This window comes from Sipha flava, unplaced genomic scaffold (genome assembly GCF_003268045.1).
Source record: "Sipha flava isolate LNK unplaced genomic scaffold, YSA_version1 522_pilon_pilon, whole genome shotgun sequence".
NCBI lineage: Eukaryota > Metazoa > Arthropoda > Insecta > Hemiptera > Aphididae > Sipha > Sipha flava.
The window spans coordinates 264,209-291,495 of NW_020273480.1; the positions used below are offsets into that span (position 1 = coordinate 264,209).

Below are 27,287 nucleotides of genomic sequence, written 5' to 3' on the forward strand. Positions count from 1 at the left end.
AAAAAAAAATTCAAATCTTGTACACCGTTTAAAATATATGTTTAATGTGATATTATGTTTATATAAAAAAAATAAAAGTTATATACTATTATATTATATAAATATCTATTTGCAAATAACAACAAAAGTGCGCATATCTTTGTAAAACCGGTGAAATTGCTCCGATTTAGGGTTCGAAACATTCGTTAAACAATATTATTATTATTATTTATTGGTTGAAAAAGAACCAATGATGAGGAGAAAGAAAAATGTTAGCTCAAAATAAATATTTCAATACAAATATCAAACGAAAACGATTATCTTCAGAAGCGTTTACACCTTATAGGGTCCGAACGTTTTGACGGCCACCTCATTGTTAGTCGGCTATCGGCATCAAAAGAAACCGACCGGTAAATGCCGAGTAACGAACCCGAATGGATATTCATATATATATATATATATATATATATATATATAAATAAACGAACGTCTCCAGTAAATTCGTGTTCGTTTCGTTCAGTCGCGTTCGGACCATTTCATAAACGCACCTCTACGTGATACGAGTTGTAAACAACGGACGAGAAATAACCGTATGGTACAACGATATCGAATTTCTCAATCGGTTAGACATTTGAAAGCTGACATTTAGAAAGAAAAATAATATTCACAAGACACGCGTAACATTACATAACTAAAACGTACCTTTATATTTTCTAAATATTACAATAGACGTATACGAAGTCAGCTGGGCGCGCGTGCGGGCCAAACGTTAATGGCCGTTTCGTAAGAAAAAAAACCGTACAACATTTTTGTAGTCTCGCGGTGCAGTCGAAAGTAATTATTTCCAGTGTAGTCGTGATTATCCGCAATTAACAATACCTATACAATTATGTGCAACTTATATAATATTAAATCTACTGCAACTGTACACCCGTGCGTCCAAAAACAGCAAACTATCTGAATAATCGTGAAAAAAAAAAAAAAAACGATCATTTACACATGACTGCGGTGATGCACGTCCAGGGGTGGACACCTCCTTGATACGTTTCCACCCACCAACTCGTAAACCTCTTACTTTATACGACAAAAATAAAAAACGGCATATAAAAAATTACTCCTAATTCGAAATGCTATTATAAATAAAAAAATTGTTTTTTTTTTCTACGTTGGACGTACGCGAGTCCCTGGTCGACTTTCGTGCGGCCAATACGGAATCGGAATCCGTTCGGGCGCACGTCCCCGCAGAACGAAACGGCAACCACGGGACAACGGTCGAGCCTAAGCGGCCTGCGTCGCGTCGGCTACCGTGGTGTCAGTGGCCGCGGTGCTGGTGGTGGTGATGGTGGACTCGATGAACGATTTCAAATCTACGGCTACGCGTTCGGAGCCGGCCGGTGTCGGGGACGTGGGTGGTGGCGATGGTGGCATCGTGGTCGGCGTCTCCGTGCGATTGGTGGCCGTGGTTGGCCCGTAGAACTGGGTGGCCTGGTCCAGCGCGGCCTTCAGGATGGCCGGCACGCAAGGATTGGTGTCCCAGAACGCGGTGCTGCAGCCTAGCACGTCGAAGCACGTGTATCGGATGGGCGTGTTGGACGGGGCGCAGCAAGACAATATCGCCCACACGCAGCGCGACGGTTCCTTGCCCTTTTCCACGCCGCCGGCAACAATGCTCACTTCTTCCACGTCGTCGTCCGGGTTCAGCGGGACCTGTAACATTTAAGCGTATTACCAACGGCCATCGGATCTTGCACTGAGATACACTTACATATATACGCTATCTAATGATAGCTATTCATTATATCTAATAATGTTTAAAATCAAAATGAAAACCACATGTTGAAATACTCTTCCTTGACGGAAAAAAATATAAAATAAATTACGTTCATCGAATACAATTATTTGTGAATTAATACGTTTAAGAGGAAAAAATATGAAACGGAAATATTTAGCACCAAATGATAATCCTCACCGGATTATAGTGTTAGTCAATATTAACGTGCGGTGATCATGGTTAGCATAAACGGTGTGTGAATAGCGTTATGGGTCCAATATACAAGTCTTACACTTATCCGTTGTCAACCAAATTGGCTCTAATATTCAATGCATTATTACATGACCGAAAGAGGGGGAAATATCAAAACGTCAATGGTGTACCATGATATGCAGAACATCAGTCACCTAACCACCGTCTCAACGCGAGTAACTAAATTTGCTTACGATATAGAGTACGTCTCCATGTGTGTGTGTGTGTGTGTTTGTCATCTCCACTTGTCAATCAGACCATCAATGATCAACGCTGTGATCTAATGATCAAGTGTATACTTTCAATAACTATATTATACAATATAAGTGATTAACTCCATAAATTGATAGTTATATATTTCACGATATTGAGCCCTGGTAGTCCCACAAAACAGTAACTATGAATATTGATCAGAAAAATTTAGAATATCCAGTGCAGAGATAGTCTAACCGGTTATATCTACCAGGTAAACTTTATCGATGGACATGTGCTATCGTTTAACGAATACCGAAAAGTCACGTTACGAAAGTATGAAGGTATATTTGATTTAATGTCTTATGTATTTTTGTCGAAGACTAATATTAAACCTAATTGAATCTTATACTTCTTTTTTGTATCGTTTATCCAATATAACAATATAAATTTAAACCATGAGTGAGAGGGATAGAAAGAAAGAACAACTTGTATTAAGAAAAATGAAATCAAAACATTTATAGTTCTATTATACCCCTTTAATAAAAATATTATTCTTGTTATTATATTTACGTTCCTGCAAATGTTCAAATGTTTGTTCGGATCTCATTCACTTTCCATTACCCAACACAGTATTTATTTATTTTTAACTGAAAGTCAATAGCAAAGGAAATCTCCTTATGATGCATTTGATTCATTATATCATATATTGTTTGAAGTAACGCGCTATTTAACTTAATAATTATTAAACAAACGGTTTGATTTATACTCGTACAGTTGAAAATGAAAACATATAGTTGAAAAAAAAAAATTAACAAAAATTCATTGATGAAACTCAGAAATTCTACGTTATCACGGTGAATCCGATGAAATAATCGAACACTTTCAGTATCAAAAACTTGTTTTTCTTTTTTTTCAACCACTGCTTGAAATTTATTCATAGTATACGTTGTTTACCCAAAAATAATATTATATATAAATATTTTTTGTCAAAACTATCACCTTCAGCAATATATAGACGCGTCCCTAACATGATGGTTCGTGACACGCAACAAAATGCCGATACTCATTCACAGCGTTCACTGCTTTGTCGAGATGCAGTGCAACGATTATATACGATTCAATTATCCGTTGCACGTGGTGATTCCATTATCCCTCGATTGAGTATGGGTCCTACAAAAGCGATTATTCCACTTAACAGTACATCGGCCGTAAATCGGTTGTCATACACGAGACACTGCGCACTCGAATATAAATACAATTTATTTTCGTTTGGGACGTAAAACTATTATTAACAACGTGTCAGAGATATTACATGTTCACTATGCTGCGATGTAAATGCCAGTCAAGAAAACTACACATTGAAACGTAATCTTCAGTGGAGAAAACGCATTATTCATAGTAATGTTATTTCGTAGACGATAATATCATTGACATTTGTTTATAAAACATCATTTATCATTGATTATCCAAAGTATATGGATTACAATAATATTTATTCATGGGAAATTTTGGGTAAATCTCATTGATATTTTCAGAACTCCATCACACCAGACCGTGGTGGCATTGGATTGCTTACATTTTGATAAAACCACAAAAGATCAGCATCTGGTTTAATGTAATGTGTACTTCATATTAGTCATTTCATATACAAGATAAACTCCATGTTTGCACTTATTGTTCGGAAAATTTTTTTAAAAAAATAAATAGTATAGGAAATATTTCGTAATAAGTTTCATGTTAACTATATGCTTCTATTCATCCCGGTGTGCCGTTCGATCATTTAGTCTGTCACAGATAATAGTAGTCGAGAGAAAAAATTACATTTAATATCGCATCGTTTAATAATAAAATTTAGAATAATATTGAGTTATCTGTAAAAAGGATATATTCATTTTTAGTTCCATATAATTCGATATTTGTTATATCGACAAAAAAAGAAAAGGTCATTTGATTTGATCCTTAAGGATTTTAAAATCTGAAAACCCTTCCTATACTAATACGCTCCGAGAGCGTTGCTCTTACTTGGCCTTCGTCGTCGTCGTCATCGTCGTCGTCATCGTCGCCGCCACCGTCGCCACCACCGCCTTTTCCCGGGGTGGTGCAATTCGATTTCGTCTTGACCACCACCACTAACACGTCATTTTGTCGTCTACCACCTCTCGGAGGGAACGGGAACCTAGCAATAGGGACACCGTAGTAAAAAAGGACCACCGTCGACAGATGCTGCAACTCGTACCTGGGTCGCGAAGACGAATATCCCGTGGCGGCCAGTGGGCTGAACGGGGCCGGGCGCTGGACGAGCGGGCCGTCGACCGTTTGGAAATCCGTGGGGTTCAGCAGGACGAACGGCGACGGCTGAAGTGGTTGTTCCACGCCGTTGCGAAAAAGTCTGGCGAAACCGGTACGCAGCTCGTTGCTGAACGAAGTCCTCGTCTGGCCAAAGTTGGATTGCGCGGGATTCAGCTGGACCGCAGCGAACACCACTACCAGCTTCAGCCACATCTCTTGACGTGCTTTGGTTAATGCAAAAAAAAAAAACGGTTCTGCAACAGAAAAAACTACGTTTAACGGAACGAAACGTGTATTAAACTTCTCCGAACATGAATTGTTATAAACCTACGTGTTTTTTTTCCGAAAAAGTACCAGTGTATCACTACAATAATATGTTACAATAATATGGTACGGCGTTTAGCCCCTTAAGACGACATATAGGTTTGATAATGTATTTTACTCGTCGGAGTCTATTCTAAGGTGCTATTGAGCTCTATTTACGTTGTTGATAATTTATTTTGCAATGTTGAAAATTATTTTTTGCGCCGTCGAAAACTAGTATGTTCGATCATCAAATTCGTCAAATTAACAATTCTGACTGGGAAAAATCGAAACAACAACGGTTTAAAGGCTTCGAAGTCGCTAATAACATAAATGTTCAAGAAGAACTACCAAAATATCACAGACATTTTTATTTGATTATTAAATCAAGTAAACATGCACGCACACCCAATGAAAAATTAGAATGTTCAAGTTCGTTAGACGGTATAATCAAAAGAGGCCACAAAACTTTTCGTATCGATTAGCAGTGGAAATAATGAATAAAAACAACACATCCGTTGAAAATTATAAAATGTCGTAGTTTTAGTCTGGTGCACGGAACAATAATGCGTTTCTACGTTTACGCACGCGATATTTTCGTTTAAGTCTCGTCCTCGTAGTGTACGGTAGTGAACGTATTTACTCACAGCCTTCAACTACTTACTCGTCTCTCGAGTTCATGATGTATCATATATTATCAAGGCGTGTCTCGGCGCAGGAAAGACCAACAAGTGTCCAGGATTAAATTCTCTCTGCATATTCTTGACCATGTCAATTTACACAAATACGCGTGTGCACCCGCGTACGTGTGCACGAACGAAAATAATAGAAGACCACTCATCAGGTACAACAAAGGTTCTTCTCATAAGATCGTTTTAACATCGCATGACATTATGCTAAAGATTTTAACCGGTCGTCAGTTAAGGAGAGAGAGAGTATTTTCGATGTGAAACATGGGGAATGAAATATACAGCGTAAGAGTATTTCGTCGATATTGGTAAACCGTGACTACTAACAACGCGCGATGTATGCGTACAGCTTATTAGCTATAACTATGGTTGTTTGCCATACGGTGAGTCTCGCGTCGTAGCCGAAAAAAATAACACGTTCGCGTCGGCTCACGTCGGTCGTAATTGTACCAGACGTCACGGTGACGTGACAACTGACAAGTGTCGTCAAAATATTACACGTGAGCAAAGGAAAATAATCGTCGACCGAGCACAAATCCCTCGACAAACACGGGGCTTACGCCCCACCCGGGACCACAGCTACCTGCCACCGTAGCCTGTGTTTTGTGGCCCTTCCTCGGATGAGAGATTATAGACGGCCGGAATGGGTTTAACCCTTTAATCCTCAGGAATAATACCGTTTGCCGGCTGTCCGGAACGGTGCAGGGTAAACGCGGTAGTTGTTATCCATACACCCCGCATGCGGTCACAACTATCGGCTCACGGAAACGCCAGACTTGGGGGTATTGTGAGGTGAAACGTCTTCGTTCGAGCAGCGCAAAAGTTTCGCGGCCCGTAGCTATGGGAACCGATATGACACTTTTGTTACACATAACGACGATACGCCCGTGCCCTTTGTGTGCAAGTATTTTACATATTACGTACTTATGTACGCGAAGTAAAAAATATAACGACCAGATAACCTACCGTTATATTTGACTTCGTCGTTATCATAACCTTTACCGAACCACTGGCAAACGAGTAGTCTTGAAAACAATTGACGTGCGTGACTTAAACACATTTTGTACATATCATATTATTCAGCGTCATATGTTAATTGGACCATCCCCTTTAACCGTTTGTTAATAACGGAGTAATTATTATGAACACACCAACCGAAAAAAAAAGTATTAAATAAAACGATTTATTTTTTATATATAGATGTATCTTTTCGCCAAGTTGTATAACTAGTTAGTAATGATTTTGGAATGTTATGATCATATCGTAGGGCTTACTTAGTTATAGTCCTTTTTACAAATTATAAAACGCTGTACCATATCATCTAGAGCCGCGGTAGCAGTTTCAACCGAGTGTTGCATGCGGAGAGTACATGTGAGGGTGAATGAATAATAGACACTCATACGAATAATCTTTATTAGTACTCCTTATACATACAAACACACGACGTATACGGATATTGAGAAATTCCTTTCAGACGCAACTTAATTCTAAAACCGATAGTAGCCGATATTCTGAAATCGCCTTACATGTTCCGTCCTGGAAAGGTTATCCGATCATCGCGTTCATATCGGTATCAAACACACACATACACACACAATTATAAATTTAGGTATGTATGTAAATTAATATGATAAAAATAAAAATAAATATTACGAGAATATACGTAGATTATGCACTTTTTAAACTTAAAATGCTTAGATAAAGATGAGTAATTGTTCTAATTTTAAATAGCAAAACATTTCCTAGATGAGTTTATGTAACATAGCTATTATTATAAATAAATTATGTTTTGGAATTTTTAAATAGTACAATTGTAAAAACGAGTTTTTTTAAGTGAAAACAATCATATCACTCATAAGTCTGTAAAGTTTCGGCTGCACGACATTTTGTCCAAATTGGAGGAAGTAGTCACCTGGTTGCATACAAATGGGGAGGAAGGATTTTGAGATTTTGTCTCTTCAGCAACAAAAATAAAAAAAATCCAGCTTTGAAATGGTTAGAATGAAAAATATGCACATTATGAATATTTTAACGTGCGTATAAAATGTCAATTATTAGTCAGTTATGATGAAATCACAAGAAACATAAAATTGTCGTCCAAAATGCTTGATATTGACGTATAAACTGTTTAAAATTTAATACCGACGAAACCCACTGAATGCCACTAGAGACAGGTCCTGGTATTGGTAGATGTGATCAGTACGAGTTTACTACCTTTTCCTAGTAGGGCGCAACGCGTTATTGTTTACGTTCTCTTTCCGATCGTTTCCGCCGTTGACGTCGTGCGCCCGTGACAAATCGCCTGTAAACAACGTACACAACACCACATGTACACGCATAAACGATATGATGCCGAACCTATCGTCGTCGCGGTTCGGTAGCCCAGCGGAGTGTCACTTGCGTGGTACATCAACCGTGTATCCGGATCCGACGATCCCTACTCTCATGTACCTACTCTCACGTTGTCCCTGTTCCCTAGCGCACATGTGATGATCTCCCGGACCATGGTCTTATTTAGACATACTTCTAGGAAGGGAAGGCGACTCAATTTTTTTCTTTAATTCAGGTTCAAAATGTACAAGGAAAAATTGTTGGTAATATTCAAATCAGGTAAATATTTGTGGTTTTTTTTTTCAATCTAATGCTAGAAAGTTATTTTGTACGACAGGACAATTAGTTTGCGAATGATATCCAGTATTACAAGTGTAACTCAAAAGTCGATTTAATATCGCGGACATCATAATTATTCACTCACGTGCTCGTGCACATAATGTTACAATTTGTTGTATATGAAATGAGCACAATACGGTCGTCACAAAACAATTTCACTATTTACTTAATTATACACTTCCGTTTTATTCTGAATTTACGTTAAATGGAATAGAATCCGTGATGGGTATATCTTTTAAACGAACTGAAAGCGTTACAGTACACAACGCTCTATACAACATATACACTGACATATATACTTGTGTATAATTTATTGAATTTCTAACACGTTTTTGCAAGAAAATTTAGAACGGGCGACTACAGGCTTAAGAAAACGATAATCAGCAAAATAGTGAATAATGAAATTATGGTTCAGGCCAAACCTAAACATCAATAAACCGCACAGTACATAATATGTATTCAATTTAATTGTTTTGGTACACACCAGTCGAATGTTCTTTTCGAGCTAAGTGGATTAACATTAGTTATTTAATTATGCAACTCAAGATTTAATTTCAAAGTCGGAAAACTATTTTTTTACAACTAACAAAACGTAATTTAAAATGATTGCACAATAAATTTCGTTAAATCGCATTAAAATAATAATTTGCACAAAAAGTACTTTACGACTTTGCCGTTCTATATTGTATGCATGTGATATCATAACAATGTCAACAATATTACCCAAATTTTAGCAATTGGAAGAGACATATATCGATTGACATCGTAACGGTTAACCACGGGTTGGATGAAATGTATTATCAGAATTTTGAAAATCAGCGATTCATGTCAAAATAATGAAGTTTAATGTTGATGCTTTTATGAGTAACTACCGTGAAAACTTTTTTACGCCTTTTAGTTTTGTATAAAATTATTTTACACAATTATATGTACGCACGTGATTTTTTGGAAAAATATATCTTCCTTGTTTGTTCAAAACAGTACAAAAATTTACCCGAAATGCTTAATTTAAAAAAAAAAAAAAAAAACAATTAAAATAACGATTTACCCATTAAAATCAACAAAACCAATACATGCAATCATTCGGTTTGTAGAAGGCACAGTTAACGAGTTGAGTCTCTAAAATTACGATTAATTTAAATCAATATTTTACATAAGAATTTAATATGTTTAATCGTAATTTTCAATAAAAATGTTTTTATAAACTCAAATTCAGAAATGTGTTCTTTACATTTTTATGTGAATACCCAAGTATATTTATTCTCGTGTAAATAAAATTTAATATTGTAATATAATTTCATGATTTTAACTTGTAAAGATAGTATCATTTACATTTTTAATTTTTTTTATCATGTTATAAATTAATTATATTTTAAGATGTACTTTGTATATTCATATCATTGATCATTATTATTTACAAGTACATCTCTTTTTAGATAAAATTATTTTTGCAAATACTTACAATTATTATTATAACGTACAGATACTATAATTATTATTGTAAATTAATATAACTGGACAACTTTTATTCTTTTGCAAAATGTTATATTCATAATTTATGTGCAATATTGTGGTTGAAAAATGTATCAATTTGTGTATACAACTCATCTAGGTACCCGTATATTTTATTCTTCGGGACACAACTCGTTTGTAGCTGTAAAAGGCTAAATGTAACCATTGTTGTCGAGGCGAACTGACCGGTACAATATCACTCGTGTAGCGGTGACTGGACCCATGCGTGTGCGCACAGGTTTGGAAGGCGTTCGCATGATATCGTTCTCAAAAATCTAGATCGTTTAATGTGCACTTGATTGATTCGATACCAAGGTCGGGGGTAGAGATTACAACCCCGGCCCTATTTAACGATCACGGGATTTCGGGATATTTAGTTATTGATCCCGGGATCCTGAGATTATCCCGAAATGTAAAAAAAAAAATAATGCAAAAAAATATTATTATAATTTACAAAGAATTGTATGTTCTATTTATTTTGAAAATACGATCTCAGGAATAATAGAGCGTCCAATGTTTCATCTCCCAGTCTACTTCTTAGCTTGTTTCCTATATAGGCTGCTGCTGAAAATGCACGTTCTGATTCAATGCTAGTAGAAGGAATAGAGATTAAATATTTATACGCTAGCTCTAAATGATGCCCTCGTGTTCCTCCATTTTCAAATAAATTTAATTATTTTCTTATTATTTTAACCAAATCCGTTTCTGTTTGTGTTTTCGGATCAATGGTTCTATCACTTTTGCTTATTTCAAATTCCAATTTTTCTTGTAATGTCAATTGAGTAAATGTAATAAATTTACTTTCTGTTTGTTCAACCTCAAAATGTTGTTGTTGCTGTTCATTATGTATCCTTTCAACTAATTTTATTATTTGCTTTTTAATAAAATCATTTTTAGGGAGTTTTTATCATTTTTACTCGTAAATATAATATTATCTTATCTTCCAAACACGTTGATCGGCAATCGGCATCGATAAAATTATTAAATCGCTATTACATAGTCCCGAGAATCTCGGTATTTTATTTTATAGATCCCGATATTTTCGGTACCAAAAAGTATTCAGTATCCCGGGATTGTAATCACTAGTCGAGGGTCATATCATACCGTTTCCTGGCCGAAATCTATCGCGGTGCCGAAAAGCGGTCGGTCGTCAAACAATATGTCGGCAGCGGCCGGTGATAGTGTAGAGTGGGCGATGGGGCGCGCGTGTGTGCGTATATAACCGTAGTATAAATTATATATATATATATATATATATATATATCTATAGTGACAAATGGACCTGATGATTTTTTGGCCCGAGAAAATGGGTGCCGGCGCTAATGTTTCCCCGAAGCTGATGTCGGGAAAGGCACCGGGTGAACGTGCGCGTACTATTGTAATTTGTCTAAAAGCTTTTTCGCCAAATCGAATCGTGTGGAAAACGCGAGGAAAATCACGAAACACGTGCGTATTAAATTCACCTTCTTGAAATATTCGCTTATCATCCCTCTGACCACCGCGGTCATTGTCACCAACGCTGCCGTCACCACCACCAGACACGACATTCACTTAACGTTCGATAAAATATAACTTACTAAAATAATTTCATCGTACAAATGCTTTCATTTTATTTATATACTATCTACGATTCATAAGATTGTATACGCTCATTTAGTTAATGGATTTGAATTGTCGATTTCGAAATTGTATTTTCAATGTTAACAAAGAGAATGGTCGTCCCAAAAACAGTACAAAAGTAATCATGTCAACGTTTGCGAACAAATCTATCGTTATCGTCTGTGCTGTTATAACATTTTTTTTGGCGAAAAAATTTATTCTAAGAGAGATTAAAATAATTTTTTATTTGCAGGAGCTAATTTTTATCATAAAATTAGAAAAAATTGAAAGTTTATTGTTATTATTTTGTTTTCTATAAGCCGATAGACATGTATTAAAATAAAATAACTAAATAAATCGGTGACACATGAGTGATATTATATACCCACTTGCAAAAAAGTGTTTTTTCAATCAAATGTTTGAATCAATTGTGTAATTATACAAATTAGATAAAAAAAAAATACATAATAACAATTTAATATCATCATATTACATCCTTGTCCTGATCAACTTGCATTTTTTTTTAATGTTTTTGTGTTTGTTTGTTTGCCAAAGTTCTTCCATACTGCACTATACGAAGTTGAAGGGATCACCAAAAATATATAATGGAATCCTCGGCAATACTCCAGTTGCATTACCTACTTTTCAGAATTAGAAGACTAGGTATGTTTGCTAATAATGACATTTTTTTTCTTTTCATTTCTCTATACTTCTTCGGGTAACACGCGATGTCTTTATTATTTGTTATATTATTGTTAGCTATATACCATACACACACACATCATACACAAACATGACATGCCATTGGGCATTTATTTGACTACTTATTTTATTTAATTTTTCTTTTTATGCTTGAGCCGATCTTGTGATATGACTGTTTACTACTATATTGTTATTTATTATTAATTTTAATCATAATGTAATATAACATTTTTTTATTAAAAAATAATAATGTGTGTGGCATGATGAATGGCACGAAATTGATAACAATTATTACTATTTTCTCGACCCAAAATGTATCTTGTAATTTCGGAAACCTAATGCAATTTTCAATAAATTAAATTATTTCAAAATGTTCCAAAACTGGTCCGTAGAATAAATATCATCTACCAGACGTAGTTGGTATATGGCTGTTGAATTGTTATTATTATTATTTTTTTTAAAGTGCTTTACCTTCAAAGGTGTTTTTAATCGTCTACGGAACTACATGCATAAGTCATTATTGAAAACTCAATAGTTTTTAATTATATTGAATTAAACTATTAATCGTTATATTAGATAATGTCGACGGATGAGAACGAAATAACCGTAGACGAATTTCCATAAGGGATTTCATGGAAAATCGACCACAGCTGTTTATGTCATTACGCAAGAAGTATGTTATTATATAATACTACTACTAATATTGTTATTATTAATCATAGAAATAGTACAAAGATATTTTTTAATTTAGTAACATTTTACTCATGTATACAAAAATTTAAAATTAACGGTACAATATATATATATACATACACATTGTGCATATTTTTAGTTATGACATAACATTTTTCTTCAATTCAGTCATATCTTCAATGAGGTTTTTGGAACAATTGCATGAGTAATGATTACACTTAATATTTTATACGAATGCATTATTAATAATTCAGAAAACAATAACTATACATTTAACTATACTAAAACAATAATCATATCATTATTTTTTTATTGTTGTTATTATTATTATTATTATTATTATAACTATAATTATTATTATATTTTAAAACGAATGAATACAATTTTTCGGTCGGCTTATGATGTTTTAGTGTATACCTTTTGTTAATTTTTTTCTACTAATTAATAGCATCCGCAATAAAAAAAAACACAGCTTGAATGTATTGGAAATTAATATTTCATTATTTCTAATTGCATGTCTTGCATTGCGTAAAAAATAATGTAATATTAAGACGAGTGCATTGCGCGGACGGTGATGAGAACTTCGGCGAGCGTGAAAGAGCCCTAACTACTATATTATACATGTGTTCATGAGCGTGTTTTTTTTTTTTTTTTGTTAATTTTAAAGATAACACATTGTTATATAATATCGCCTACTATTGTTTTGTTTAAATGTCAGGAAAATATATGTTTTCTCGTACATCCTTCGGTTTAATGGCTGACAGTTGAACGCACCCAAGAACGAACCGCGACCACGGGTAATTTAAACATACACGCGCGCGCGCGTATTCGAGTGAGCATGACGAAAGCCCGTCCTTTTCGCCTAGCGCGTTCGACAAGAAAACCTTGAAGATGGCAAAACCTGAACGTGAATAGGTGATTGACCGGGGGGTTTTAGGGGCAATGAATTTAATTAACTTAATGTTAAGCAACGAGGTGGTCCCACAAAGTCACGAACCATTTACCAATCCCTAGCTATCTTTACGTAAGCGCCCATAGGCTTTGACTATTAATTAGACAACTAATCCTCCACACCTATCTCTCTCTCTCTCACACACTTATACCCTTTCAATTTCACTCCTACTTCCTTACACATAAACATTCATCTTGTCTTTTACGCACGCACACACTTACCGTTTAGATTACGACTGGTCGGTATATTTCTGGTCCGTCTTGAGGACATGATATAATGATTATTACTAAGACGTAAATAAATTACCAACAAAGACTCTGGTATACTATGATAAATCTAAGGCAATAGTTTCAATATCCCATTTCTGGTTGTTTGGGTTCTGTGGAATTTAAGATCATGTGTAAATCAGTTGGCTAAGAAAATTATGATCACTTTTCGAGAAAAAAATCATAACGTTCACAATGGAATTCGAAAACTTCATTAGATAGTTCGCTATTTAAAATGATATAAAAAAAGATTATTGAAATAACTTGTGACTATTGATTTATTTCCAGGGAAAATATTTTTGAACTTACCAACGATTGCAGATAATAATTTGTTGATCTGTACTTAATTTGCCAACCGATAGTCATATTATTTTTCAGGCGTCGTCTAGGGAAATTGGGTGCATTCATTTTATGGAAACGAATTTCTTAGATGAACTCGGTGAGCTGAAAATAATCGACTAAAAATCACTTGGTATGAATTCCGTAGGATACGACGGTGTTTGGACGATACGAGTGCCTTGCTGTGTACTCACGTGTGTATAACGGCGTATACAAGTCTCGGCCATAAGCTTTAACGAACGATCCACATGAAACAATAAAGTGCACATTCGCTTAAGACGAAATATACGAGTATTCGTAGTAAAAACGCGCGCGTTTACCCGACAATCGTGCCGGATTAACGACGGTGATAGTGATGACGATGAACGATGGTTTCGCGAAAACGATTCAACAAGTCTTCGGAGTGCCCTTATGCCGGACTACGATGCAGAGTATACCTGTACAAGATATTATTATTGTCGCACGGTGTAAGACGTGTTCTAACGCGTATTGGCCATATGCCACAGTTGCCAAGTCACCGTGGCGAGCCACAAGACAATAATCGGTTTCTTCGTTTTGTTTTCAATACGATAGTAGCAGTCCGGACATTATAATATGATCATAGTATTAATGTGCCTCTCATCATCGGCGTTTTATATCTACTCGTCCATCCCTTCATTAATATTCGCGTGTGTGTAGTTCAACAATAATAGTATAAAGAAAACAAACCCTGGCTCGGTTTCAATAAGCTTAACCGCCGTTTTCCGCAGCGGTCGATTCGAACTCCGAGCAGCGAAGCAGTGCGGGGTGTATTTTGCATAGAACGCACCTATTTTTCCGTTAAAACGGATTGAAACACGTACATATATTCGTACGAATACGCACTGCATTAATGTGCATTTGATGTGCAGGTACAGCGAAAGAAATTAACGCGGAACAAGTTGCAAACCGAATTGTCTCTCGTCGACGTCTGCTCGTAGTTTAAACATAACAATGTTATTACAATGGGGGGGAGGAGCCGTAAAATTCTGCGATCGATTAGATTGTAGCCCGCCCATCAAGTGTCCGTGACTTATGGTGGACCGTCGTACAAAATATTTAAGGCGAGTTCGCATTACTGCTTTAGTTAACCGTACTAACCGGACGAAACACACGTCTTCGATTGATTGAACAAAGTGCTTATATACGTAGTACGTCACACGCTTTACCGCGGTAACCGCAACACCGACGTTGATTTCATCCATAATTTCGACGTATGGTTTCCGCCAACCGCGACGATTGCAATAATCTAATCATTAGATCCAACGATAATGTAAAATGATACAATACTGTAAGTGTAAAAAATATTTCGAGTTTAGACAGGAAATTGTTATTATACGTGTTCAACACTTGGAATATCTAAATCTGTTTTTTTTTTTTTTTTTTTTATGAAAAATTTGAAATTAGTAATCCTTTAATTAAAATAAAAAATATTCGGAAGGGAAAAAATTGAAATTATGTATTCTCATGTTAGAATATCAATGTGGAAATATAATTTTGAAATCAAAAAGTATAAATTTTCTTAATAAAATTGAAATAAATAATATATCTACTGCAATTAAGTATAAGCACATATTTTAATTTCGTATCCTGCAAACTGTGATGTTTATTTTTATATAATTGTCTAAAAAACTATAAAAAATAAGCAATGAGACGGTTACAGTTTTAATATTTCTGCATTTTTCAGGATGAACAAAATATTATATTACTAGTTAGATAAAAGTATGTAATGTGATACTAGAAGTTATATCAGTAATTCAAATATAAATTTCTTAGATTCGAATAATATAATCTGAGATGAATTACATATATTTATTTACAATTATCAAAATAATAGAATATAAAACTGTATAGACCGTTTTTATTAAATTATTGCTTTTAACGACTTTGGGGGCTGCGAGTCCCGTGGAATTCTTGCAAGCCCTGATTTTACCCACAAATAACGTCATTGGCTACAATTTTCGCGCGTACCGGTAACCATCCCGGTTGCCTTAAGTGTTTTAAAAATCTATATATGTACAACGTGTACTTGATTTTGTTATCATAATATTTATCAGATAAATTACCAACTGCCGGGTCGAACGAGAACCGACAACGGTGCCGGTGGCTCGTTTCCGGGTACCCAGCGACAGTGGTGGTGAAATTACCGGGAGAAAAATGTGTTTTCAATCTGGTTAGGTATTACGAGTATACTATGAATATTGTTATTTATCGCCGGGCGGCTGATTAAAGGTTTCGGTGCGGAATAAAAGTGAGCCGAGCATACGCGTGTGGTCAGTCCATTGAAAACGCATGCTCTATTATAGGAAATATATGTTAAAATGAAAATACAACTGGCACATGTATAATTTATGATCAGTGGGGATGAAAGAGAAAGGGTTGGCCAGACTCTAACGTTCAAACCGTCCACGGGAAATAAGCCGCAGTGGATTGCGTAAAAAAGCAACCGAGAGTTATGATATTATATTCTGCAAACGACAGGATTAATAAAAATGTATTAAATTACACACATATTTCTCATATATAAATCGCTTTTTTATAAATTCTCTCTCTATATATATATATATATATATCTTTTTATGTATATATGTAATGATATATGTATCGTTGAAAATCATCTGACCTATGACCATCAAACTAGATCGACTTTAAAATAGTTAGCGTCAGTTGGCACGAGATATCGAAAAATAACACTTCAATACGTCATAATAATGTAGTAAAAAAAAAATGTTAATTTAGCCTCCATAGAAGACTAATTAAATTTAAGAAATTCTCCATTATATATTTTATACATTCCATGTATACATCATACATCATATATACATTTTATACATTCCAGAACAAAAAAATAAAAACTATAATATTATGTTTTCAACTTATTTTTGTTTGTATACTAATGAGAATCAATATACGAGTACATGTATAAACTGAGAAAATTTTTTATTTTTTATTAAAAATAATTAGGTTTTAATGTAATACATTATAATATCGAGTGTAACTTTTATGTATAAATGTTTTAATTTTAGCGGAATCCTGTACTGTATAATTTTTTGCTTATTATTTTTCTCTCTTTGACTTCTGCACACACACAAGCAAGCAAGTACGTGAAGCTTTTATATTATAATCAGAGTAGGGTAACTTAACGAGATAGACATTTAAAAATATGCCAACTTAAAATTAATCAAATTTTGATTTATATCATAATTCACTTTTGATTTTGATTTAATGTCAGTGAAATACGAAAAAAATATGAAATAATGCATTTTTGGGCAACCATCTGGAAAAAACTAAGTAAATCAAAATTTTCATTAAATGCAAAGCATTATATCGGTATGATATAAGTTTTAATTTATTATATATTACAATTATAAACATAATAATCAGAAATGTTAGTTTTCTAATACTGATTAAATATTATATAGGTACCTTACTATGGTTTGACACACATTTTTTTTTTGCATCCGATGTGTTTTGAAGTGCATTGTATTTTTTTAAAAAATGTAATAACATACTTTCGTAATCAGTTTTAATTATATATACATATATATATATATATATATATATTTAATGGTATAATATTTATTTGCACCTACAACTCATTGATCCATTAATCAGTGTAAAGCTAAGATTAACAAACCAATTAATTTGAAATATTGAGGTAAATTACTTGTGTAATAGGTATAAGACTAATAAGAAATAAGAAAATATAGCATTTTAATGCCCAAAAACTTTATTTCACTTTTCAGTTCTTTAAGAAATATTTTATTTTGTTTAATATGATAATTTGAATAATAACTGAATGAAGAATATGTTGATTAATATGATATGAATGATTAAAAATAAATATTATGTGAATATTTGACAATTTTGTGCGATTTTTAACCTATATGTTATATATACTTGCCTGTATTTCTGCTATAATTATAATTTACGGTATTCTATTAAACATTTAGCTGACACTAATTTATACGATAAATATTAAAGAAATTCTTTTGGGGATTGAGTCCTTTTTTTTTTCATTAAAATGATTACACTGAGATGGAAGAAATAAACATACATGCCCGTACTTTCGTCGTAATAAAATAATGCTTTTGTGAACGATCGTATCATACACACATTACGCACATGTGTTTATAAATTGAAAATCATGAAATTGAGCTGCATAACTTTACAAAAAAATTAGTGAATAAATCAATTACCAACGTATTAATGATTTTCAGTCAACTTGATTTGGTATATTATGTTACTATTGACATCCGTAGACATCGGGTTTCAACACGTTAATTTATGCCAGCACTACGTTTGATGGCATTGGTACACAATATATGTATATTATTCTTACGCATTTTTATTCGTTTAATTAATTTAATTATTATTGTTGAGTTCAATGGATTCAAGTGTGTTGTACTTAGTTAGCCATAAAATATTTGTAATTTCATTTCATTGATACAGCAGTTGAGTTTACCTTCAATTACTGGTTGTGTAACAAATTACACACCTACTTGTTATTTGTCTAATGATAATACTGTAAATAACACTGTTTATTACTTACATTTAAAATTAACAATATACAATTTCGTATGTATAAAAAAAAATATGCATAAATTGAATTTTCTTGTTTGCTTTCAATTAATCTAGATTATCTAACTGTTTGCAAAGAAGAAATTGTTAAAAACTGATTTTAATGTATTTTTAATTAAAGATATGAACAATTCAAAACTGAGTAAACATTTTTTTTTTGTTTCTTAGCCAATGAATAATGTTTCGGTTTAACAATGATGTGTGTTGTTTTTTTTTCAGTAGTGCATAATATTTAGATCGAAAGAATTATTCGAAACATTAATTTTTTTAATTTTTTTCTTTTTAAGAAATTCAAAATATAATTATCAAAAAAATTCTAATATTTTCATTGAATACTCAAGTTATCGATCTCTAGTGATATTTTTACTATCAAAATATTTTAAACTGTTTGAGCTATTGTTATAGATAAATACTATGTTCATATTTTATTAGTTTTTAGTTTCGTAAAATAATGATGTAACATAATATTGATTTAGCAAACAATTTTTAAAGATTTAATAGTGCGTTTATTATACGAGTAATTTATTCTTCTTTGTTTAAAAATATTGAAAATCCTTTTATCTTCATTTTTTTTTATGAACGTTTGAATCTTAAACTTCAACAAAAATTGTAGAAATTTGCAATATATTTGTAGTATAAAATATTGTTAAAATTAATTTTAATAAATATCTTTAAATTTGAACATGTAACCCAATATTCTTCACAAGTTTTTTCTTTGTAGCCTACAAATAAAATTCTGATGAAATCGGTTACTTTAAAGAAATTCATCAAGTAACATGATTTTTAATTATATGGATATTGTTTCTTTGTAATCTAAAAAAATATTAACAACAGGGGCATGAATCTTAAACATAAACTGAATATTTATATTAATACTATAGTGTATAAATAATATGCCCAACCTAAATATATTAATAATCAGACCTAGGACTTGTATGCAACAGCATGTTTTTTTTTTTGCTACTTTCGATTATTGATTTTTTCAGTAATGTCCGCGAATCAACTCATGGTGAGATATATGGTAGTGTTTTTATTTTACATGTTTTTGCATATTTTGGATAAAATGCATATTATTGCATATATTGAATAAAATGAATATTATTATTATATTATTAATATTGCATATTTTGATTTTAAAAATGCGGAAAATGAATGTTTTATAGTATATTTTATAATTAATGTTTATAATTTATAATTAATATTTCGTATATAATTCTAGTCCTACTGATTAAAGTATAAAACTTAGTTTTTTTGTCAAACAAATTTTATTTTAAATTATTTTATAATTTATATCATGATTTTATTGATTTTGTGTAAACTTAATGATGAATTTTTAATTCAAAACCGGTCATATATTACAAATTTAATAATAAATAAACCAGGTATAGTTTATTTTTATATATAATTTATTTATGTATATAAAAAAATTTTTTTTTAAACAATCACTCATTTCTGTTTTTATACTTTTTATCTATTAAATTCTCAAATATTTTAAGTTCAAATAAGATTTAAATTTCGTTTTTTAATTAATTTTAATTTTAATACGTGTTTTTTACTCCGTTTAAGTAATATTCAAGGATTTAGTATTAAAAAATAGCTATTGATCGAGTAAAATTGTAACACATTTAAAAATAATAAAATTGAATAAACTTCTTATCTATACATTTGATCTATTTGTATAAATGTTCAAGTATACAATCAAAAAATATTTATAATGTATGTTATTCAAAGTTGTGGCGTTTAAGATCAATTAAAGTGTTTAATATGTTTATCGGTATCATAAACTCTACTCGTATGTACACTTTTATTGATTTCTTTACACTTTAAATATTGACACAAGAATTGAATGTGTCAGAAGTTAAGTTTATGTTAAGTTAAGTTTTTGAATTAAGTTTAAATAGTTATTTACAGACTTGAAAAAAATGACTTTAAAATGGGTGTCACAATATTTTTCTTAGTAAGTGACGAAAATTCGGGAAATCCCGATCCGCTCCAAAGGCATTTAGTATAAGTAACCGGAATAAATACAATATGTGTAACATACATTAAGACCTTATCATTGTAAAATTAATGGGTTTACATTCAAATTTAATACCCCAAAAAACGTTGTACATACTAAAAAAAAAACAATCGAAATAGAAATAAACTCGTTGTGAAATTACAGCTGACCGTGAAATAATATGTTTGCAACATTTAAATATCCAATTCACCCAATCGCTGATAGTCGTGTCTAAGAACGACAAACAGTGCGCGTGCATTCGGAACGTGACACGACGGTTTTTCTACTGATGTAGATTGTCAATGAAAAGGGATTTTTAACGGTCGAAATGGATTTAAGCTGAACGTATGCGATGTTTTTTCCAATTCTTAGTCGACACGGAACGATTTAGTTTTTCTGCATGTCGGTGTCAACAGTCACGAAGTGTCACGAGGTAGGCATCTAAGTGTACGCGGACGGGTTACAAGCCAACGAAAACAAATGTCGGAACGGTCGACATCGCGTGCCCGTTTCTACCGAAAACATTTCAACAATCGCTTATATCTAAAACGGTGAAACCGCCAGCCGGTCGACGGGGATTTAGCTCGGCCAGTGCCCTATGGCATAGGTCAGCGGTTCCCAAACTTTTACTACCACGGACGACCTACGAACCCTTAGGAATAATTTTTTGTTTCGTGGAGCCCCAACGTCTCTATCACTCCAACTTGACCACAATTTTTCATACATTTGTTGTAAAACCTACGCTCCAAAAAAATGTTTTAAACATGGTCCATGATTATTATTTACAACAATTACCGTTCTCAATATTCGTAAACGCCTCGCGGAATACCCTTAAGATTGTCCCACGGAACCCTTATGCCACAGGTAACGCGTGGTAGGTACTCACGGTGTGTGCGTGCGTGTGCTCACTGTTGCGGACGGACTTCTCTGCGGGTCGACACGAACGGTTTAAGTTCACGGCACGTACTGACCGACGGGCCGGTAGGGAATTCACGAACGACACCGGACGGACGCGGAACGTTTGTAGGCCTCGTCGCCACCGGTTACCTGTGCACGGCCGCGTGCCCTTGGACGTCTGCAGCAGACCGTGCGCCGTGATGAATCGGGTCTTCGTGTAACCGGATGGCGGGGAGGTGCCGAACAGAGTTATTGTTGTTGTTAGCAGCGCGTCCTCAACGGGAGAACACAGCAACGATCAATCGCGCGACGATCAAAACTTCCGATCACGGTGGGGTGACAAATTTGGCCGAACAACGGCATTGTCGTCGGATGCGTCGCGTGACCAATCATCGTTTTGCCGTAACGTCGCTCTGCGGTGCGTTTTGTCCCCCGTCGTCGGTACGGCCACCACGTTTTCCATCGGATTAGCGCGTTAGACGATTAACGATTAGATACGTACATTCAGGGTTTTGTACGAGGGGGGGGGTAGCACGGTCTTGTTGCATTTCCGACTCGGCGGGAAACGTTTTACCAACGTCAAACCGGTCAAAAAAACATGATTGGTACTTTTGACGTGAGCACACGTCCGATTTTTTGATTCACGACGGCTTTACATAAAATACGTGTATAAATTCTGACGATGCACCGAATTCGGAATAACTGAACTCTAACCGTGACATATCCACCCCCCTCCCCCCGTAAATAATGCCACTGAGGCGCACGATGTCGCCTCACATCGAAAACTCTTCTCGGGAACGTCGGTTAGCGTTTATTCGATTCCCCGCGTGTACGATTCGTCTATAATTCGTCGTCAAAGGCTGGTATAAATCGTACTCGTATTACCGAATAATCGTGAACATAGACGCCTCGTAACACCTCGAGTTGACTTTGGCGATAACGCCATAACGATTCTAGAGGAGTAGCGCGCGGATCGTTGCGATCGATCGTTTTCGCTACGACTTAAAATACGGCTAAAAAAACAAGGTCATGCCGGGTCGGTTCGATGTTATTTTTCGATTCTATTTTCGTGCGACGATGCTGCTGCGTACGGCGGTAGAACGTGGGTACACGAACTTGGAACATTTGCTTATTACCATAATGTACGCACTTAAATTATCGTTTTACATATCGCTTGCATAGGTTGTTAAGCGTATTTAAATATTTAAGCGCTGTTAAACCGTGGGTATATAATATGTATATACGATGCATAATACGTATGTAAAACACAGGGGTTAGATGTTTTTAAGTGAGTCGCACGAGTGGTGCACGGTTACCAGGGCCGAATATTGGTGTATCTGTTCCGTCGAGATAAGGTCATTTAAATGTAACGCCGAATAAAAGACATTTGTGCGGATTCGTTTTCGGTCTCGTCGGATATGCCTGTTTTTCCGCCAACTATACCGTGATATTCGATTAACCGTTTGGCCGTGGTTACCGAAGTGTAATTTCAATAAAAATCCGTGGCTGCACAACGAATACTCTCTTTCCTGTTAAAACACAAGTAGTTTGCTTTTGTAGATTTAACAATGTATTGAAATAATACATACACTGAGCACATCGTTTGGCAGCTCAGATGTTAGTATATTCCATCGTGTTATTATCAAAAGGTCGTATTACTGGAGGGACTCGGCAAATGTATTTAAACGTAATGAATGGTGACAGGAATCCGCTTCACAGTTGAAATGTTCAAAAGTTGTTGCTTACGAATGGAACGCGTGTGCACACGTTAAACTGCAGAACGAAACTTACTAAGTGTATTATATACATCGTATTGTCTTATCGAATTATTTAACAAAACCAAGGTGTTACATTTTAAAATTTACTGCACCTACACTTAAAGATGTCCACTGAGAGACTCGTACGGATGTAATGTGCAATCCTTTTTAATCAATGGTGCAATTTTACTAATAAGTAAAAAATAATAATTAAAAAAACTACGGTTTTAATTAATTCATTAATTTCAATATCAAAATTAGATAAATAGCTCATCGAACAACTTACGTAGGGACTTGTACTATTGTTTATAAAAATCATAAAAAAAAAAGTAATAAATTCTACGACGTACAGTATTTGACATGAAACGTTAAGTACTAATAGTTATATGCAGGTATATAGTACGTGTTAGGTGCTCCGGTGTTCATTGAAATTAACATATGTTCGCATTTCATCGGAGATAAGTGTTATATAAATTTACCCGTTACGAAAATAATGATAATAATAATAAATTTATATTTAATATTGTTTTTAGCCCAGAGGAATAGTATTGATATGTGAAAAAATAATTGTATTTTAATACTAATACCTTCGTTGTTACGACCAATAGGAGGCAATATTTTGGCAATCGATAATAAATCCTCGTGCCCCACGATGAGCTCATTTTGTAAAATGTTCTTCAGATTTGTGCACGTTGATATGCGAATAGGTTATGAAATCACTTTACAACACTGTACACACTGTTTGTTGTAGTAACATCATTAACAACATGTATTGCAAACGTATACGCGTGTAAGACGGCCACCGGTGGCGGAAGATTCGGTTTCGTGATAACTGCAGTAACATTCTGCGCCCTTCAAGTCGGGCCTGCGTTTTAAGCCGCTGCGGTGAATACAACAGTTAACGTTCACAGTCAGCTTTATCGTGTAAATAATAATAATAATAATAATAATAATAATAAAAATAATTGTGATTTAATTTATATCGTAATATTATTATTATTATGTACACTGTTACCAGCCGTTTTAAATATTATAATTTTTGTTTTTTTATTTTTTTATGTCTTCAACTAATAAGAACGTAATAATAAGTGTCTATAATCACACAAAATTGGTTTATATATTTTTTATTACGTATTATATTCAACTGGACGAATCGACATTTTTTGCATTAAAGTAGCTTTGGAATTTAGTCAATTTGGATTTGAATGTGATAACTGTATTCTTTTTCATTATATTATTATAATATAATAATACTTAGCCCACCAAACTATTGTTGATATTTTTCAATCGTTTATAATATTTTAAAAGGAAATTGAGAACAAATGGAAAAAATAACGCAAAATGCTAAACCATCCAACCGTAACCTATGAACCTATTATTTCAAAAAACCCACATGAAGTGAACACTTTAAGGTTTTATTTTCCAGATCCTTCGGTTAATAATAACAATCGTCAGTAAAATAATTAAATAAAATTAAATTAATTCATCAATAATGATTTATTTCAACAATTATTCACATCATATTCTATATGCAAAATGTCATACTCTTTTGGTGTAGGTTATAACGTACCTAAGGTTCTAAAAATACATAATCTAATTTAATTAATAAAAATTTGCAATGTGATAGTATTTAATATCGTTATTAAGAAACACAAATTGAAAATTATTAACAATAATACACGCAACACACCTGATCTCGTGATCTCAGTACATTTTTCTTTGTTAATATTAAAATATTATACTCTATTTCAGTACTTTAAAACCAATGTAATATATTTTTGAAATCTAATTTATAGGCAATTTGATTTTATAATAAGAATAACAATTAATCCCACCTGTGCTTTAATTTTGATTCTACTTTATATTCTTATGATTGAACAGTTTATTAATACACACGCATTATTACTGTAACATATGGAATTGGATCGGATTAGATATTTATTTATGAGACAAGATTAAAACTTTTGTGAACATTTTTGAATCGAAAAATCAGCAAAAACAGCGGACCAAACAAAAGAAAAAATCCTCGATCACCGATTATATATGCAGCTTAATTTCTAAGTTCTACCGCTCTTACCTGCATTCACACCACGAGTAATTTTTTAAGCCTAAGCATTCGGTCTGCGATAAATATTTCTTGACAATGAAAAAAAAAAATGTATAACCAAGAAGATGCCACGGACCGTTAAACATTTATGCGATTTATCAACATTTTTCCGATGCTGTTCATTACGCAGTTCATTTGGTTGGCATCTGATGAAAACCAGCTCTACAAACACTCGATGATATAATATCATACTTTTAATCATACCTGTCATAGATTCAAAACCTATATCATAGATGCTGTGAAAAAAATGGATTCTTAGAAAAAAAAATGGTTTTATTTTCTCTCCTAAGAATCAATTTTTTTACGTCAAGATATCGATTTATTCGAAAATGTTTACTGCCAAATATATAAATAACAACATATGTGTATAGTTATCGATAGAATTTGAAAAAAACAGATGAGCATTTGTTTGTACCACTACCCTTTCCGGATTACACGGATACTTGTTTCTTACGACCCATAAATATTATACAATGTTATATTGTGTGTTTTCGAAAAAAATTGAAATATTTTCCCACTCCACTGCGTCCGAAGAAAATTAAAATTAAACGCCCCGGACACATCCCGTAGTCAATATAAGAGTGTACGATATTAGTGCATTTTTGGCATCAGAAGATGATGTCGACTAATTCCTGTCGTTTCTTGGCAGGAAGTTGCAAATGAATCCCCGGTTCATACAGTTTTATGATCATCCTTCCTTTGTTTTTTTTTTCGTGAGCTTCACTTTCACGGTCCGTAAACTTGGTAAATCGGACTTTTAATAGTTTTAACATTGATATTAAAACGTACCGTATTTTCAGAATGCGACTACTATAACGTATTCTGCACATACTGTGCGTGCAGTATGATCATCTTTGAAATCGCAGGACGCGTTGTCTGAAATTTCATGATGTGAAAATAAACTATTTAAATTAATTGCAAGTCTGGTTACCGTCGTCAGTAATACATTACCAAGGTTATTGTTCCTCGCCGAGGAACACTTATACGTTTGTATAGTTTTTATTAAATGTCTTAAAGCACCACATTTCTATGCGAAATATTACGTTATCAACAAATAACATATTTTAGTTTCTATTAATAGTTACCTGTATAATACGTTATAATACATTATGCTTTTGAAATTAATTGCATTTTGTATTAACAAAAAAAAAAAAAATAAAAAAAAAACACGAATATTGAAACAAAAACTAATTAAATATTTTCAAACCCTAAACGTCAACGATTATTACAGTTATACAGCGAGCATTTTTATATTAAATTAATAATTTACAAAATTATAAAATATATATATATATATACACCTAACTCGGTTATTTATTTTTCTAGCACGAACATCATCAGTTTTAATAATTCATACTGCCGTTGGGTTTGGTGTAATGTTATACGAATTTAACGTGAGTGGGAAAATATGTACACGATAAATTAAAAATAAATCTAACCAAATTAAACTCGTGATATCATTAATAGTTTTATAAATATATAATGATTTTAAGAGTGTAGAAGTGAACAAGTTGTGAAATATTCATGATGCACTAATAATTTAATGGTTTTTGTCCATAATTCTTAATTCATTATAAAATTGGTTATTATTTTTGTACCACTGTTTGGGTACCATAATTTTATTAACAACCCTACTGAGTCAGAAGCAATAAAAGTAATGAAATTGGCGTTGCATATTAGTTAATTAAACATTTTCAAATAATTTTTATAAAATAAA

The 27,287-nt window shown here is 33.4% G+C and overlaps 2 protein-coding genes across 5 annotated transcripts in view; one reads left to right on the forward strand and one right to left on the reverse strand.

Moving 5' to 3' along the window:
- The window catches only part of LOC112690832, a 242,408-nt gene that overhangs the window by 130,122 nt on the left and 84,999 nt on the right, over positions 1-27,287 (forward strand). Inside the window, exon 2 of one of the 3 annotated variants that reach the window (XM_025564924.1) lies at positions 11,815-11,922. The exons of the other annotated variants lie outside the window; for them this stretch is intronic. Coding sequence (XP_025420709.1) covers positions 11,865-11,922 — 58 coding nt within the window. The 5' untranslated portion in view covers positions 11,815-11,864. The remainder of the gene's footprint in view (positions 1-11,814; positions 11,923-27,287) is intronic. 3 annotated transcript variants of the gene reach the window in all.
- LOC112690831 lies at positions 668-21,862 on the reverse strand. Of its 2 annotated transcripts, none has more exons than XM_025564922.1 (4): positions 21,696-21,862; positions 4,434-4,740; positions 4,220-4,373; positions 668-1,686 (listed from the first exon to the last, which is right to left on the reverse strand). In XM_025564922.1, exons 2-4 carry the CDS (start codon positions 4,697-4,699, stop codon positions 1,258-1,260), a joined length of 849 nt encoding a protein of 282 aa, XP_025420707.1. In that variant the 5' UTR covers positions 4,700-4,740; positions 21,696-21,862; the 3' UTR covers positions 668-1,257. The 2 variants fall into 2 exon arrangements, with proteins under 2 accessions (XP_025420707.1, XP_025420708.1); XM_025564923.1 differs by having other exon boundaries at positions 21,605-21,862.